The sequence below is a fragment of the Neovison vison genome, chromosome 5 (assembly GCF_020171115.1).
Source record: "Neovison vison isolate M4711 chromosome 5, ASM_NN_V1, whole genome shotgun sequence".
Taxonomy (NCBI): Eukaryota; Metazoa; Chordata; class Mammalia; order Carnivora; family Mustelidae; genus Neogale; species Neogale vison.
This window is the reverse complement of record NC_058095.1, coordinates 17,493,294-17,510,889: the sequence shown is the minus strand read 5'-3', so window position 1 is coordinate 17,510,889 and position 17,596 is coordinate 17,493,294. Positions and strand designations below refer to the sequence as shown.

Here is a 17,596-nt window from a genome sequence, read left to right as displayed (position 1 = left end):
CGCCGCCTGTTGCTCTCTCCTCCGGGCCGCCGGTTCCTGCCCGGTGCCAGGGCAGGCGGCCCGAGGGGTAACGGCGCGCGGGCGCCCTCCCGCCTTCCCCTCTCCCCGCTCGCAGCCGGACCCCAGCGTCTCCCGGAGGGCGGGCGCCGGCCGGCCTCCCCGTGCGCCCCGGCCAGCGCGCGGAGACCTCGGGCGCTGAGCGGCGATGAACGCGACCTTCCTGAACCACAGCGGCCTGGAGGCAGAGGGCGGCTTGGGCGGCGGCGGCGGGGCCGCCCTGGGGAACCGCAGCCACGGGCTGGGCACGTGGCTGGGCTGCTGCGCCGGGGGCGCGCCGCTGGCTGCCAGCGACGGGGTCCCCGCGGGGCTGGCGCCGGACGAGCGCAGCCTGTGGGTGTCGCGCGTGGCGCAGATCGCTGTGCTCTGCGTGCTGTCGCTCACTGTGATCTTCGGCGTGTTCTTCCTGGGCTGCAACCTGCTCATCAAGTCGGAGAGCATGATCAACTTTCTGATGCAGGAGCGCCGGCCCTCCAAGGACGTGGGAGCCGCCATCCTGGGGCTGTACTGAGGCCGCCCCGGCCCGCGATCGCCAGCCCGGCCCGCCAGCTGAAGAGAAGGGAGACCGCGACCCTCGTGCCCCGCACGGGCTCTGCCGCCGCAGCCGCCGCCGGGCTGGCCGCGCGAGGGACAGTGACGGGCCCTCGGGGCCCCCCGGGACCGGGACACCGCGGGACTCGAGGCGGCGGCGCGGGAAGGGACTTTAACACCCGGCTGGTCCTGTGGGAGCCTCGGCGTGGCGGGGCGCGAGGGGTCCTGCGAGGCCGCCCGGGGCCGAGGTCACCGGCGTGGGAGTTTTGTGTGTTTGTGGGTGGGCGGGGTGGGGGAAGTTGTGGGAGAATCCGAGTCGCTGCGCTTGTCGGCCTGATTCTGCTTTCGAAAAGAAACCTTGTAATAAAACTGCAGCCGTCGGGCTTCCCGCGGCTTCCCACCCGCACCTCCGCGGGGTGTGTGTGCCTGTGTGTCGGGATGTGTGTTGCCTGGGGCACGGCGCGGAGGGCGGTGTGCGCTTCCTGGGCCGCCTGGCTGCCTGACTGCGGAGCCGAGCCGTGGGGGGCAGGTCCAGGGCTCCTGAAACCCCACTCCGAGGAGGCCAGGAAGGCTGCAGCTCCGGAGGGGAAAGGGTTGGTCCTTCAGGGTGGCCAGACCGCCGGTGAGAGTATTAAAATCTTTGGGAAATGTCAATCTATTCCGCGAGATTAGAAAAGAAGTCAGTTTAAGTCCAAAAGGGACGAAGAGCAAAATTAATACATCAGAACCGTGAATAAGTAAAATTTAATGGAGGGGGTTGGCTAGATCTAGTTAGATTGCAGAGCCAAAAGCCTCTATTAAGGGCTGGTTCGGACCCCACCCTAGTAGAGTGTGGATGAGTAGTAGTACCCGCTGAAAATATGTCCTTGCTGCATGGGGAGCGCGGAAAGCAAGTTTGGGAGAGGGCTTTGTGGTGCAAAGAACCCAGGATGTCTGAAATGCAGAAAATGGCCTCCAAATGCAGCTGTGTTGAGGGAATTTTGAATCTCACTGTATGAGATGCCCCCTGACGCCCAGAACCCTGCCCCCTCTTGCAGATGCCAAATTAACTTAGAGCAGTGTTAATGGCTAAGAACCTTAGCACTCACTGGCCAAGGGGGAGTGGGCTGCTCTACTGTCTGGTCGGGGGAGGGCTAAGACAGGTTGGTGGAGGGGAGGCACAGAGGAGGAAAGAAAGCTGGGCTTTGTAGCCTATGGATAGATCTGGTGGTCCTAACCCCACCCAGGCAGGCACCTTGGTGTTTGGAAGATTGGGGGGTGGGGGAGGGGGCTGTAATGGATTTCTCCCTAACCTCTTTTTTGCCACTGGCCGAAGTGAAGGTGAATGGGAAGGAAGATGCTGAAGCCTTTCTTGGCTTTGAGAGGAAAAGCAAAGGGAACACTGTCCCCTCTTTGTAGCTCTGTGTTCCACCCCGGGTAGAGGGAGCAGTAGCTCAACAAAAGCATCGATGGTCTCTGACCATGAAGAATCCAGAGTCTTGCTGGCTCCTGAGCCCTCCTGGGCCATCAGAATCTTCATCACTGAGACATGTCCCCTACCTAACCCCCACCCCAGCTCAATCTCAGACCTGGGAGAGTTCCTCCAGTTTGACAGATCAGGTCAGTAAAGGGGCCAGAGACTACCTGTGAAGTGTCCATGAGGCAAAACCCATCATGTGGAGAACATTCTTCTGATGGCTTGGACAGGCAGGTGGCCCGGCACCTTCTGGGGAGATCAGCCGTTAATGATCTGGGCAGCCCAGGTATCTGGCCTTTTTGTAGCCCAGGGGTCTGGAGCCTGGGCCGACACAATGCCCACAGGCCATCGAAATGCCCGCAGGACACAACTCCACCAGCCGCAGGGGTTCCCTTAAAGCCCCAAAGCAACTGACAAGCGAGAGTTTCAGGAGGAACAGAGGCTTAGACACTTTCCAGGCTGACCAAGTTAGAGCCAACACTTCGAGAACTTTCCTCTAATAACATGGATCGGCTGCTAACTGTGACCAGGGCAAGAGGAGGCTTTCAATAGTTAAGGTGTCTGAATTTGCTGAAAAGGGAAAGCCTTAGCAGGAAAAGCCTTTATCTCATCATAAAGAAAAAAAGGCCAATGAAGACACGTCTGTGTCCCCCATCCCATGACTAGTGCACTTGAGAGTGTAAATACACATACATGGGCACACGTGTATAACGGTATGTTCATGCATGCAGACACACTCAAAGACAGGCTCAAGCCTCAGGGAGGACAACAACTGGTCCCGCAGTGTCTGCTGTCCCCCAGAGCTGTCTCATATAAAGCATGGGGATGGGAGAGTGGAAACGGGGACTTACATAAGAGCGTATGAGGTCTAGTGCTCCAGGGGAAAGATGAGGCCAGATCAGAATTCTGAGTCTGGAGCTTGGAGGATGGAGGAAGGATCTGCTTCTCCAAAGTCCTACCCCCACTATCGGACAGGGAGAGCTCCTCTGACAAGGCCTGCCCAGGATGCTGGGTCCAAATCTCCAAAGGTCCCAGGTTCATAAAAGATTACCTGGGACCCTGGTCTTTGAAATCTTAGCTGTCATGCTTCCTAGCTCTGTGATGCTGGGGAATTAGGTCAACCTCTCTATGCCTCAGTTTCCTCATCTATAAAACGGGAAGTAATCGACTCCGGGGCTCCCAGGAAGTGATGTGTGTAAAGCAGCCCTACGTGTAATAGGTAATAACATGGTTACGATTATTATTATTATTGTTCTTTTGGTTTAATGCATGAACTTTTCCCTAGTCAAATATATCTGGTTCTCCAAAATGAGATCTCGGGACAGAAAAATAGTCATTCTTATTTGCAACGCATTTTGTAGTTTCCAACCTACCTTTGTAAGCAGGACACAAACAATGTATCATGTTAATAATGTATTTGACAATGGGTCAAGCATGGAGCTCCCACCCCTGCTGTGAGGAGGGTTTCATTATCACTCCCATTTTACAGATGAAGAACTAAGGCTCAGAAAGGTTGCCTGACGTCACATAGCTAAAAACAGGCAGAGCTAGGGTTCCACCCTGCCTGTGTGACCCCGACTTGACTCTACATGGTCCTGTTTGCTCTCCGCAGTAGCTTAGGAAGAGTAGACATTCTCCTGTGTGTGTGTTTGCAGGAGAGGCAAGTAAAGTTCAGTTAAATAGGCTTTCCCAAGTTCATTCATTCACCCAGTATCTATTGTGGATCTGCCGGGGAACAGTACTGTGCCGGGCACCAGGGTGAGCAAGGCGGTGACCTAGCAGCCTGTAGCCCACGAAGCCCCAGATTCTCACATCTCTTCTCAGGGTCACTAGTCTCTGAGATGGCAGCTGCGGGAGGGTCCTGAGGCAGCACTTGAATTACCCGTGAAGCCTTACGCCTTTAGACCCAGGAATCTGCAATTCTAGTCCATAGATAGAAAGAGCTTCATCCATAGGGAACACTCTAGAATTTTCGGGAGAAAAAAAATAAAGCACCAGTCAGAAAACTAGCTCTTGTAAGATTATCATCTGGCTTTCTGTGTGTTCTGTCATCTCGGATGAGCCAAAGCTCACACTGGTGGCTCCTGGTAGCCCCTCACTCGTGGGCTGACCCCGGCAGGCAGGCCAGCGGTCACCTCCTGACAAAGACACCCCTTTGGACACCAGGGGCCGTGAGTTCTTCTTTGCACCCTTGGCTTGTGCTCTGTTCCACAAGCCAGAGTACAAAAGAGGCAAACTATCTTTTTTCCCTTTTGTATGGTCACTCTGCTACTCACTTGAAGGGCATTATCTAAATTCATTCTCCTAACAATTCTTTAAGGTAGATATTAGCATTACTCCCACTTTATCTTCTACTGATGATGAGTCTGAGGCCTGAAGAGGTTAGGTAGTGGGCTCAAGGTCACAGCGGCACAGGGGGTGTGGGGGACATGCAGACCCGGGTCTTATGAGCTTGCCCACTGGTTCCAGGATGGCCGGGTGTGTCCCACATGGCTCTCCTGGGGCTGCCGCTAAGGAAGCTAAGCTGAAGGCAGCTCTGCCCTCGGAACACTAGTAACACGACCATGGAACAACCATCCATGGCGGTGGGGCTCAGTGGGGCCAGCCTCTGTGCCTCCAGTGCCCCCCTCCTTAGGGGGGTGGATAACCAGCCAGTAGGGTGCGGGGTTCTGGTGGGAACCTGCAGGCTGCCTGTGAACCTACGTTTCTCATGGGGCCCATTTGGCAGAGGGATGTGTGGGCAGAAAGCCCAGGACAGGGGACCTGGACGTTGAAGATGACACAGCCAGACAGGCAGAGGCCAGCCTCCATCACCAATGGTCATGCTGGGCGAACTGCTGCTTCCCCACTGAGCTGGCCCAGGCCGACAGACCTGTGCTCCAAAGGTGAAGTTCAGCTGGGGCTCTAGGGACCTCCCACACAACACTCACCTTCTTGCTGAGGTTCGGTTCCTGGTCCGGGTCCTGCTCCCGTAGCGACACTGAGGGGGATTATGGCTGGGCTTCCAAGAAAAAACAGTTACCTGCCTTCAGAGGGCTTCCCCCACCTCCCCATGCAGACTCTGCCCTCTGCCTAGTGTACCAGGCCCAGGCCTCATGGGAAGGGTGACCTTGCATTAAAGCCGGGCCCTGGGCTCTGCCCCTCTCTCTGCTTCCCAAAGCTTCACCCTCAGTGCTGGCAGGAAGAGGGAGGGAGCGTGGTGCCTTCAGCCCCTCCTGCTGAAACCAGCCTCCCTGCTTTGCTCTGTGTGGGGAAAATGAGAGCGGTGCTCTGGCCTGGCATCAAGGGGGCAAATGGAATCAATCTGGGGTCTTGAGTCCTTTCCAGGAATGTAGCCAGATTGGCCCCTCCTGGGGCTGGGAAACTTTGGGCCCGAAGAAGTCTCTGGAGACCTGGGAAGGGAGAGGAGGAGGAAAGGAAGGACAGGACTACTTGGGGACAGGACAAGGGACCCAGAGCAGTGGAGGGCTGGAGGGACCCCAGCCGAGGAGCACCGCACCCCCCACCCCCCGCAATGGCCCAGCTCCCTGCTGCAGGAGCGGCCCCAGGCCCGAGGTCCTGGAACAGGTCTGGGGTAGCCTCAGCAAGGGCCAGGTGTCAGCAGCCATGCTGTCAGTGCAAGGCCTCCCCTTGGACCCATGATTTCCAAACCTGGTGGCTCATGAGAATGACCTGACTGAGCTTGACAAGTCCTGCAGTCCAGACCAATTACAGCAGAATCTCTGGGGGTGGAACCGGGCTTTGGAACTAGAAGACCCTTCTCTGTTCCATGACCGTCAGGTAGTGCTGATCACAAGAGAGATGCCCCTGGCATTTCAGGTGTATGTAGTCCCTGCTTGCCACCTGTGTCCTCAAGCCCCCTGTGACCATCTGTGCAGGGACGCTGGTGTCAGAGAGCAGGCGAAGGGGATGGAATGAGTTCAGACTTTGCAGAACCAGCTGTGTGTTCAGCCGCAAGTTAATTACGTGCTCTGAGTCACACTCTGCTCGTCTGTCAAATGGGGATCATAAAACCTGCTTCCTGTGTTTGTTGAGAAGAGTCCATGGGATAATGATGGCTGAGCTTGGCACAGGGCTCTGCCACGGCAGGTGTTGGTTAATTGGTTGCGAGTGCCATGAGGATGCTGGTTGATCTTGGAGGATCTGTCTTAAACCTCTGTGCTGGCGCCTTTCCTGACGCTCCTCTCTCTGCTCCCATGGTCTGGCCCCCAAGGGCCACTCTGAAAATGCCGCAGAGTTCACACTCCATGTCTTGGCTCCTGCTGCTCTGCTAGCCTCAAATGCTTTTCTTCCCCTCCTTTGTCTCTTGATAACTACTCATCCTCTAAGGTCAAGCTCAAGTGCAACCTCATCCATGAAACAGAATTATGATCACTTCTGTCACATATCTTTGTATGTCTACATAACATAACAGCTAATGTATATCAAGCCCTTCTATAAGTTCGGCTCCATTCGTATATTAACTCTCCTAAGAGGTGCTTCTACTAACATACTTACATTTGAGGAAACTGAGGTCCAACCAGAGTAAGAGACGAGTCTGACGTTGCACAGCAAGTAAGTGGAGCTGGGATCCAAACCCAGGCAGACTGGTTTCTGAGCTCACACTCCAAACCACCAGGCACACGGCCAAATTGTGTGGCATGTGCCTTGTTCTGCCTCGAATTATGGTTCCTGGTGTTCATGTCTGTCTCCTTCACTGCATTACCCCTGAGAACTGTCTTACCTGTGGGTGTTTTTTTTTACATCACCCAAAATCATGCTTTATTCAATTTAGGGATATCACAAACCTTTGTGGAATTGAGGACACAACCCCTGTTTCCAAGGGGCTCCACTCATCACAGGGACCAAAGATGTCTAATCAAATCAAACATGAGGAGGAGGGTGGGCACTCTTTCAATCAGATACAAATAAAATTTTGTGGGAATGATTCCCCTTTTAGGTGCTAATAAGCATCCTTGCCATTTTTAGAGAAGATCTTTCACATACCAGGAATGGTGTGAAGCACTTTTCCTATTTTATCTCATAATCCTTTCTGATTTTTCTATCACCCTTATCTCTCATCCCTGCAAGGCAGATATTGTTGTCATCTTTGCGTAAGAAGACAAGGCTCAAATTGCTTTGGTCACTCATCTAAGACTGCAACGAATCATTGGCATAGGATGAGAGGTTAAATTCAAGTCTGTCTGAGTTCATCTGGAAGATGATTACCTGGTACATTTCACAATTTCAGTCGAAATCGTGAAATGAAACCAGGCCTTGATTTTTCTGTTTCATTGTTCATGATGTGGGAAGAATATTTTTGTGAGCCCTTCCCACTTCTCTCTGTTGCAGATGTGACGATGACTCGTCCATCATGAAATGTATTAGCACCGATGATGAAGATGCCAGGGAGAGAGAAACAACAGGCGCCATCGCTGGACAGACTATAAGGTGAAAGCTCTTATAAGAGTAGAGAGAGAAAGAGAAGGGTTAGGTTAGCATAGTGGACAGACTACTTCAGTCGACTCTGCATCGTTCTAAACAACAGGACTGACAGTAAAGAAAATCCATGGCATTGGTGGAAGACAGAAAGGGTGTCCTCAGTGGACTAGAAGGGATGAAGATTTCCTAGAAAATAGATGGCAGATAAGGTCATGTTCAAGAGGGTGCCCACAGCCCACAGGTCAGGCATGCAAGATCTGCCACAGAAATTGGGAACGGTGCCAGGGGTGCCCCTGACTGGGATGCAGGGACAAAGGAAAGAAGAGGGGGAATTCCTGGGTCCTGCAGAGGCTATAGTCAGAAGGATTGGCTTCCTCCCTATCCCAGCCCTTCTCGCCATCAGGGGTAGCTCTGAGGTTTTGTCAAGGGCAGGACACCAGGGAGAAAACGGGAGAGGAGAAATTCTTTAGGCCCGTGGTGAGCTTAAGATGCACTGATCCGTAAAGATTAGGAAAGGTTTGCAATGATGATGAGAAGGCCGAGGCCGCAAAGACTGCTCTGGGTCCTTGATGCCATAGCCCTTGTCCACCCTGACACCTGCCTTGTTACGTTCCCAACAGCAGACTTGGATAAGGAGATGCGCCACTTCTAAAAATGGGATCGTGTATTAATTTTTCTGCAATGTACATATGGGCAGTCGCATGTGCACTTACCAGGCGGGTGAAAAACCCCAATGAATTGCCATGGAGATGAAACCTGGGATGAGGTTGCCATGGTAACTAAATTGTTTCTAAAAGGCCACACCACCTTGGGGAGGTAGAAAGCTCCAGTCAAGGACTTGAAGTGAGAGGCCAAATCACAGACCTTCCAATCAGGGCCAGGTGCTCTTTCAGTCTCTTTTTACTTCTCTCTTTCTTTTAAATCCTTGCCTTTTTTTGCCATCCCCAAAGGCAAGAGATCTAGATTTTGGAGACCTAGATTCAAGCACTGGCTATGCCACTAATAACTCTCAGGGACCAGGTATCTGTGGGCCCCAACGAGGTGTGAGGAGATGGGCTACAGGCCCTCCTCTCTAGATCTGTCCTGACTTGCCGTGTGACCTTGGACCAGTCATTGATCTGTTCCTGGCTTTCCTCCTGTGCCAAGTGAGGGGGGTGGAATGGATTGGCTCTACGATCATTCCAATACTTTTGGGCAAAGCAGTTCCCCAGGAGGCAAGCTGAGCTGTCCGTGGTGCTGAAATTCAGCTGTTGCGCTCTTGGGTCAGGTCCAGTTCTCAAAAGACCTGGTTGTTTGCAGCACCTTACAGACTTCTAGACACTCCCCTACCAGGAGTCCAGGGCCTGCTTGCAGCTGGAGAGGAGACTCCAGAGGTCTTGGAGTTCAGAGAGCACTGGAGAAGGAATATCGAGAAGTGGTCCTAGCCAGACTCAGACAGCTCTCAATACGATTTTGATGCAGACAAAAGTTCCTCCCCTGGGGAACTTTGTTTTCCCATCTATGAACCTGACATGGGGACCAAGATGATCTCTAACACCGTATGGGCCCAGAATGGTCCTGGATGCCTTCCTGGGCTATAGGGGAGGGCAGAGCCTATAAAGGCAGCCATTCCCCACCTGTCCCAAAGCTCAGGCTTCTCTAGTGGTGACAAAGGGTGAGGAACAAAGCACATTCCTTGGTCAGGAACATGTGTTCTTTTGTCTGGAAGAAAAGACAGGCAGTGAGCAGATGCAGCATTTGCATTTTCTCAAATGACAACTGAACACTGAGGATGATTAGTGCTTTTTATGAAATGTGTCAAAACTATAATAAAATCTCTGATTTATACCATTTGCTTATTGATCATCTTTCCAGAATCCCCTTCACTCCTCGGTAGTCCAGGATAAAAAAGACAATGAGAGGAAAGCTTAAAGGGAGCTCACGCTAGAGGAGACACAGACATTGTGATTCACTCCAAAATGATTTGTGTTTTTCAGCCTTTGACTTCCTCACTTGGCCAAGTAATGTGAGGGTTGGGAGTGTGAAGTCCCTACCAAGAAGGGCTCTTACCTTCTTAGTGGTAAGACATTCTTTCCAAGCCTCAGTTTCTTCATTTGTAAAATGGGGGTTATTGATACATATCTCAAAGTTTTCATGGAAAGGATTAAATAACGTGATTTATGAAAAGGCTTAGCAAACACAGGGTCTGGAACAGTTCAGAAGTGATTGGTTTATCTGTAGTTGCTTAACAAACTACCTTCAAAATTATTTATGGTTTGAAATAACTCTGTTGTCTCTTCTGGCTCTTTTTTTAAAGATTTTATTTATTTATTTGACAGACAGCGATCACAAGTAGGCAGAGAGGCAGGCAGAGAGAGAGAGAGAGGCAGGAGGAAGCAGGCTCCCCATTGAGCACAGAGCCCAATTCAGGGTTTGATTTGAGGACCCTGGGATCATGACCTGAGCTGAAGGCAGAGGCTTTAACCCACTGAGCCACCCAGGTGCCCCGTCTCTCCTGGTTCTGTGGGTTGACTGGGCAACTATGAGCCAGCTGGGCAGACCTCCTGTCAGTGGGAACCACAACCACATGGGGGTCTTCTGGAGCCTTGGCGGGAACGTCTGGAAGGCAGGGTTCAGCCCGGATGCCTGGACCTCTCCTTTCCTCAGTCTCACGGCCTCTCCTTCTCCACCTGGCTTCTACAGCAGGACAGCTGTACTTACTACATGGCAGCTTTTGTCCCCAAAGTGTGGAGGCACAGTTGCCAGGCCTTCATAAGGCTTAGGCTCAGAATTGGCATATTTTCTTCTCTGACACATCCTATATATTAAAGTGAGTCACAGAGGCAGTCCAGATGCATTGTGGGAGGGGAAGCTACATAAGGCCATGAAGACTGGGAGGCACAGTTCACTGGCGGGTGTCTTTGGAAACTGACCGCAACATTGATCAATACATGAGTTTTATAACTGGAATTCCAAGTATGCTTCCCTCCTTTGTCCGTTTTTTCAGAAGTATCACTTCTTGCTGAGCTGGCACAGAGTCACTGGAAAGTATTTGTTGATGCTACAGAGTAATTTAGAGTCATGTGGATGCCACCCAAACCACAGTCCCTTGGGATGGATGTCATGTTTTTTCTCCCATATCACCCCACAGGCCTAGGACAGGGCTCTGCATACAGTAGGTATTCAATAAAAGCTGCAAATTTTGTTGGATATTAATATTTCTATACCAGCTTTATTTTGGTTAATATTTTCTGCATGTATCTTTTCTTTAACCTTCTCCTTGCACATTTCCCCTGTCAATATATGTTAGGCACATAAAATATACCTGGATTTTAAAAATATAATCTTTTTTTCTGGTGCATTTCATCTGTTTCCATTTCTTGTGATAACTAATATAGTTGCATCTACTTCTACCATCTTATTTGGTGTTTTGTTTTTTATCACTTTTTAAAAAAAGATTTAGATTATTTATTTGACAGAGAGAGATCACAAGTAGGCAGAGAGGCAGGCAGAGAGAGAGGAGGAAGCAGGCTTCCCACTGAGCAGAGAGCCCGATGTGGGGCTCAATTCCAGGACCCTGAGATCATGACCTGAGCCGAAGGCAGATGCTTAACCCACTGAGCCACCCAGGTGCCCCTTATCACTTGCTTAATTGCTTCTTTTACCCTCTTCTTTCATGTCTTCTACTGATTCAGAAGTAACACATTTTATTTCTGTTCTTAATGGTCATCTTCAGTTTTTAATAGCATTCTTGACCAAACAATCTGAAATTAATCGGTATCTCTGCCTTCATCCTAGACAAAACAAAGACTTCCAATGTTTAAACTCTGATGACCTCTCCTATCTACCAAGTTTTCTTGTCTAGTATTTTATTCCCGCCTTTAAACTCTCTCCAAAGTAGTCATCTTAAATATGTATTTTTATTTTTAAATTTACATTCAGTACAATTTTCTTTGTGTGTGTGTGTGTGTGTGTGTGTGTGTGTACTAAGAACCTCAACAAATGCTTGTATAATCGCCAACATAATTAAGATAGGCTTCTACTAGACAAACAAGTTTCCTCATGCTGCCTCTTTGGAGTCACACTCCCCTTCCTGCCCTTAGCCCCTGATGAGCTCTGGTTTATTCTTTGTCCCTATGGTTTTTCTTTTCAGAACATCCAATAAATGGAATCATAGGATAGGTAGCCTTTCCAGTGTGGCTTCTTCCGCTTCCCCTCCCATAGTCACTTGCTGCAAGTGTCAATAGTATATTCCTTTTTATTGCTGAGCAGTATTCCATCATATGGATGGATCACGGGTTTGTTTGGTTTTTTTTTAAGTTAAATTTTTATTTTTATCCATCTTCAGTTGAAGGACATTTGGGCTGAATCATGTTTTGGTGATTATGAATAAAGCCAACATAAATATTCATGTACAGTTTTTGTGTGTAGGTGTGAACAAAAGTTTTCATTCTCTTCGGAAAATACCTAGGAGGAGCACTGCTGAGTCATGCAGAGAGTATATGCTTAACTCTATTAAAAAAAAAAAACCTGCCAAACTGTTTCACACAGTGGTTATTACAGTTTGCATTCCCATCAGCAACGTACAAGTGTTCTAGCTGCTCCACGTCCTCGTGAGCACTTGGTTTGGTCAGTTGTGGGTGTGTGTGTTTCCGTTGTTTGTACGTGTTCCTTTCTGTGTGTGTAATGGTATTCCATTGTGGGTTAAATTTGTATTTTCTAATGAATGATGGCACTGACCCTCTTCTCAGGTGTTTATTTGCCATCGGTGTATCTTCTTTGGCGAAGTATCTTTAGTTCATTTTTTAAGTGGGGTTGCTTTCTCATTGTGGAGTTTTGAGAGTTTATTATGTATTTTAGGTACAGTCCTTTAACAGATAGGTGATTGGCAAATATCTTCTTCCCTTCTGTGGCTTATCTTTCCATTTTCTGAACAGTGTCGCTCAAAGAACTCTGCACCTGCCCCATCCACTGGCTTTTTCCCTCCTGCTCTTGTGTCTATAGTACCTAGAGAGTGCCTGCTTAGTAGGTAGCCCACAAATGTCTATTAAATGAATGAAGTAATGAATGAATGGGAGAGCTGAGCTGGTCCCTGAGGAGGTGACTCTATATGGCATTCCCCAGAACAATGCCTCTTTGCTATGGTTTCTGTTCTTCAAGCGATCTTCTGAGCTCTAGTTTAACTTCCTTGGTCTCCTGACTCCCAGGAAAGTGGCCCCAGAATAATGAGCGTGAGTAGCCTAGTGACTGTCTGTCCCTCCCGTTCTGAGTTGAGGAAGCAGTGTTCTAGTGGCTCATCATTGAGTTTGGTCAGTCTGGAGAGGCTGGCCTCTTCCTGAGTGTCTTGACCTAGCTGAGCTTCTGGACTCTCCTGAAGCCTGGACCACGGTGATTGCTCTGAAATCCAGCCCGGGAAGTGCAGGACCACAGCCGGAGGACACAGCCAACACTCCTCCTGCGGCTTCTCTCTTGTATCTCTCTCTTCCCTGCTCAGTCCAGAACTGAGAAGAATGGCTTCTGAGGACCTTCAGGGATGGGAGGACTTTCCATCATTAGGGAGAGTAAAAATGAAGGGACAAGTTTTGGGGTGGAGAGTAGCATGGCACAGGAGAGAGCCCAGAACAGGAAAAGTGCTCAAGAAGTGGTCTAGGGGCACCTGGGTGGCTCAGTGGTTTAAAGCCTCTGCCTTGGGCTAAGGTCATGATCTCAGGGTCCTGGGATCGAGCCCCGCATCAGGCTCTCTGCTCCACGGGGAATCTGCTTCCTCCTCCTCTCTCTGCCTGCCTCTCTGCCTACTCGTGATCTCTATCAAATGAATAAATAAAATCTAAAAAAAAAAAAAAAAGAAGAAATGGTCTAGCTGAATCCGTTCTTACCAAAACTCAGCGGAAGGGGTTTGCCACCCATGGGAGTTGGTAAAAAAGTTTCACTTCCAAATGTGGGTGAGACCCAGTGGAGCTTTTTTCTTTGCTCTGAAGATAGTCAAATTGCCTCTTCTCTTAGTTTCCAAAAGAAAGACGACAAACCTCTTCTTTCTCTAGAGTTCTTAATGCAGCCTGAACCACAGAGACTGAGAAATATCAGTGGCTCTGGAGCACTGTCAGACAAAGAGAAATAAAGGTAGAACGGGGGTGGGGATGGGGGTGGTGGATTTAGGTTTTTCTGAAGAAATAGCATTATACCTTTTTCCTCTGAGGTAAACTTCTTTAAAAATTAAAAACTGGGAAAAAATGAAAAATGAAAAATTGGAGGTTGCATGCTTTGCTGCCTGCCTCTGAGTTCACTCAATCTGTCTGTCTGTCTGCCAGTAGGAAGCAGATGATGCTTCTGCTAAGCCACTCTCTACCCCCACCTTCCCACCATCTTCGTTGTACCCCTCTCTGGTCGCGCTCTTGGTTCCTCCTTGCATTCTTGACACTCACTCACTTGTCCTGGACCACATTTCTGCCTGAGGAGGAGAGTCTTGGGTGCAGCTAATTCTGTCAGATTGCCCTGCATGGCCCTACAGACGTCCCTTATCTTTGGGTTGGACTTGACTTTGGTAAAGCATTTCCCATCTCATGCTACTCACTCAGCCCTGTAATAGCTCTTCAAGGTAGGCTGCACATTTCACTGCAGGGGAAGCTGAAGAACCATTCAGCAAGTCAGAGGGCAGAGTGACTAGAGCTCAGTTCTCCCAATCCAGGTCATGTGTGAGATCTTTAAGGACTGGACTCAGTCTTCAGGCAAACTCAACCTCCCCAGAGCCTCTGATTTCCCAGGAAGTTGGGTCCATCCGTTGTCCCCATCCCAAGACCTCTGAAGGCAGGGAGAACTCCTGTCCACAAGAAGATGGGGGGAGGGGAGGGATAATGCCCTGCGGGCCCTGTCTCATACCCCAGCTAGCACATTCTCCTGGAGAGTTTCACAACAAAGCCTCAGACTAGCTCATCTTTAAGGCTCCTTCCAGCTTCACCCTCCAATGGTTCTCGGCTTAGTCAGGCTCTGAGATGCCTTGGTTCCTGCCGTCAGCACTTCCTTCAGTTTAAGAATAAAAGGAAGCCATCCTCTGAGTCCCCACGCATGTCTCCCACCCCCAGAATCTTCTTTGCTAGCTCCTGCTGTTGCAACTGTCAGGAGTGGATTTTTGGGTAATTGTTGCCATGGAGACTCTGCCTTGAGTTATTGTGCAAATGTGTCCCATCTTCTTCCTTATTTGGTGTGTATATGGATGCTTGCAAAAGGGTTGAGGTTGAAGGCTCTCCACCTCTCCCCCTCGCCTCCAAGTTGGTTCACCTGGACCAAAGCTTCTTGGCAGCCTGCTTCTCTATGGCTTCCTGGCCAGTCGCTGCCAATGGAAAGAAAGTCCTGACAGCTGAGGGCAAGGAGACCTGCACTCTGTGGGTTGAATGGGGTGGCCCAGATCCAGTGACATTTGGTGGCAACTGATCTCCAAAGCAGCAGCCCAGATTCCCGAGGCCACCAGTCCTTGGATGGGGACTGGAGCCAGAGCTCCCAGCACGTTCCTCCGAGACAAAGCCTGTCTACAAGTCGAGTAGCTGCTCATACAGACCCCAACCCCAACCAGCTTCCATAACCGTCACAATGCCCACCGATCCCCAGTGCAGAACCCTGGCTTCACGCCTCTCCTCTGTTTCCCCTGAGTGTTCATCCTCCCACATGCAGATGATGGGATCATTAGCACTATTTTTAGCATGTCTCTTTCCTATCCAAGATCTGCCCTTGTCTCCCCATGGCTTTTTCTACCAAACACAGACTCAACCTGCATTCAAGGGCTTCCGTCTTATACCTCCTCTCCCAACAAACCAACCAGCCCTTAATGTCCTCTCTGCCCTTCGCCTCCTCCCCTTTGCTCTCTGCTCTCAGTAGTTCCTTGCAACAGTTCTCCGAGAGCAGCCTCACCCACCTCGCTCACACTGCCTTTACTCGGGTTATCTGTCCTTCCAGAATGAATGATTTTCCCTGATTCTTTTGGGAATGCATCACCTTCAAGACCCTACCTATGGCAGCATCCTTCCTCTGTATCTGCTCACTGCACAGCTGCTGTTTGAAAGGCTTCAGTGTTGGGATGAGGGCAAGGGGTAGCAGTGGCATTGCAACATGTTGAATAGAAAAGGATGGTGGGACCTCGTCCCTCTGGTACTATCAGCTCTGCAGGTTACTCCAGGCCTGCCATCCCACGGGAGCCATGAGACAGTATACACACACCCGCCCCCTCAGCGTCTACTCGGATTTGACAAGCTTCCCAATAAAGGATTCATCATTACACAACAGCAGTGGAACAAGGGAACTAGGAAAGCTTGTAAGGCAGAATTCTGGCCTTACGTGGGGACAAGATTTCTGTTTACATGGCTGCACAGGAGGAGACAGGACCTGAATTAGAATGTCGTATGAGCTGCTGAATAACGTATCTGATCCAGGACTGATCTTAGGGGCTCTTCATCAGTTTATCCCTGAAGGTTAAGATGGACCTTCCTGCTAACTACTCTTCCTCTTCCTCCATCCACTCTCCGTCTCTGCAGAACTGTAGTCCAGACCATATTTTCTTGTCCTGCTGATGAGCTTTCAGGAGGCATAAAGATGATTCTTTATTGTGCAGACCCTGTTGTGATGTGAGGCGAAGTAGCACTGGAACCCCCATCTAAGAGAGGAGTTAGAGCCTCTGGCCCCAGAATGTGCCTAGTCTGATGGTGGAGGCACAGCCCCTGTTCTAAAAAGCTCTTCAGTCCTTTGGCAGGAGCTGGGGTGAGAGGGATGACACACATAAGTTCTGCTTCAATGATATGTGTAACCAAGTACAGCTGGACCAAAGTGCCAATTCAAGGAAGGAATCACAAAGGTAGGAAGGATGATGGAGTTAAGACCTGGTTTGGATGGGTTCCTGGAGGAGGTGAGTGCTGAGGGAATGGTTTGGTGAAGATAAGGAATGCCATACCGTGTACTGTTACCAATGTGTATTTGGCCTGAGCCATCCATTAGAGATCGGAAATTCTGTTCCTGATATCGATGAGTCTAGCTCGGGTCTCAAGTTCTTTCACGTTCTTATTTGACTCTTGGGGGGCTCCAAGTCCAAGTGGGGTTATTGGCTCTGGCTCCCCAAATTAGGAAAGTCTGAGGCTTTAGGCACAGCTCAGTCCAGGGGCTTAACTGATACTGTCTTCTCCTTCTCTCCCCCGCCCTCTCTTAGAGGACCTCATTCTTCATTCTCAGCAGCCCTTCCACACAGCAGGAGCAAAGGCCTCCAAGTGAGGATGCCTTCATCTACAGAGGCAGTGATCACTTAGGATTACTGCTAAAAAGAGCCATGCCTGCAGAGCTGGTTCCTTTGGAAATCCTTTCCCAGAAGTTCCTCCCAGTAATTTCCTCCCATACCCTATTGACCAGAACTGAGCAACATAACTATTCCTAGTGGAAAGAAAACCTGGAGAGGCGAATATATTCAACCAGGCTTCCTGCTGGATTAACAAAACCACACTTTTGTTAGTGAGAACCAAGGGGAGAATGGACATTGGTCAGGGAACCAGCAGTGTCCATGGGAATACCAGGAAAGATTCTGATTGCCTCTGCATGGTCATGTAGTCATCCATGAACCAACCTCTATGGCCTCCTGATTGAGTCCTGAATTGACCAGGCTCGTTTCAGATGCGTCCCCCTACTGGAGGAGGCAGCCCTACCTCAATCCCATGGTCCAAATCTTACACAGGAAAGACAGATTATGCTGCCAGCAGAAGGGCACATGGGCTTGTAGTCCAGAGATGGGATGCTGAGCAGATAAACATCAGACACCCACTACAAGAATTTTGCAGTACAGAAAATACACCAAAAAATAGCTTCATAAAGAAAAAAAAAAAAAGGCCAGGAATCTCCCCCTCTCCCTGACGCAATATATACAAAGTTATGTGCAGAAACCAAATATAGCCATGCGGAGAGGATGCAGAGAAAAATGGTTCAGAAAGGACAACTTCCTGGTGGGAGTGAACTTGGAGCTGGGGAGTCGAGGTGGTGATGGTTAGAGGAGGAGGCACCGCACAGAGGCCACAAACAGGGCTGGCTGGGAGAGCGAGGGAGGGCCGGGTGTACAGAACCCCTTTGAGTGTTCTCTTGCCCTGTGGCCATGGAGGCTGCTTCCTGGGCCCCACAGACTTGAGGCTT

The 17,596-nt window shown here is 50.1% G+C and overlaps 1 protein-coding gene across 1 annotated transcript; it reads left to right on the top strand.

The window, feature by feature from the left end:
- Positions 1–205: 205 nt before the first annotated feature.
- On the top strand, positions 206–593 carry RPRML (reprimo like). The gene has a single exon (XM_044250377.1). The coding sequence runs from the start codon at positions 206–208 to the stop codon at positions 566–568; it is 363 nt and encodes a 120-aa protein (XP_044106312.1). The 3' UTR covers positions 569–593.
- The last annotated feature ends 17,003 nt before the right edge of the window (positions 594–17,596 follow it).

What these genes read in the sequence shown, in the direction of transcription:
- RPRML (XM_044250377.1), top strand. Translation starts at nt 206, where the DNA reads ATGAACGCGACCTTCCTGAACCACAGCGGCCTGGAGGCAGAGGGCGGC.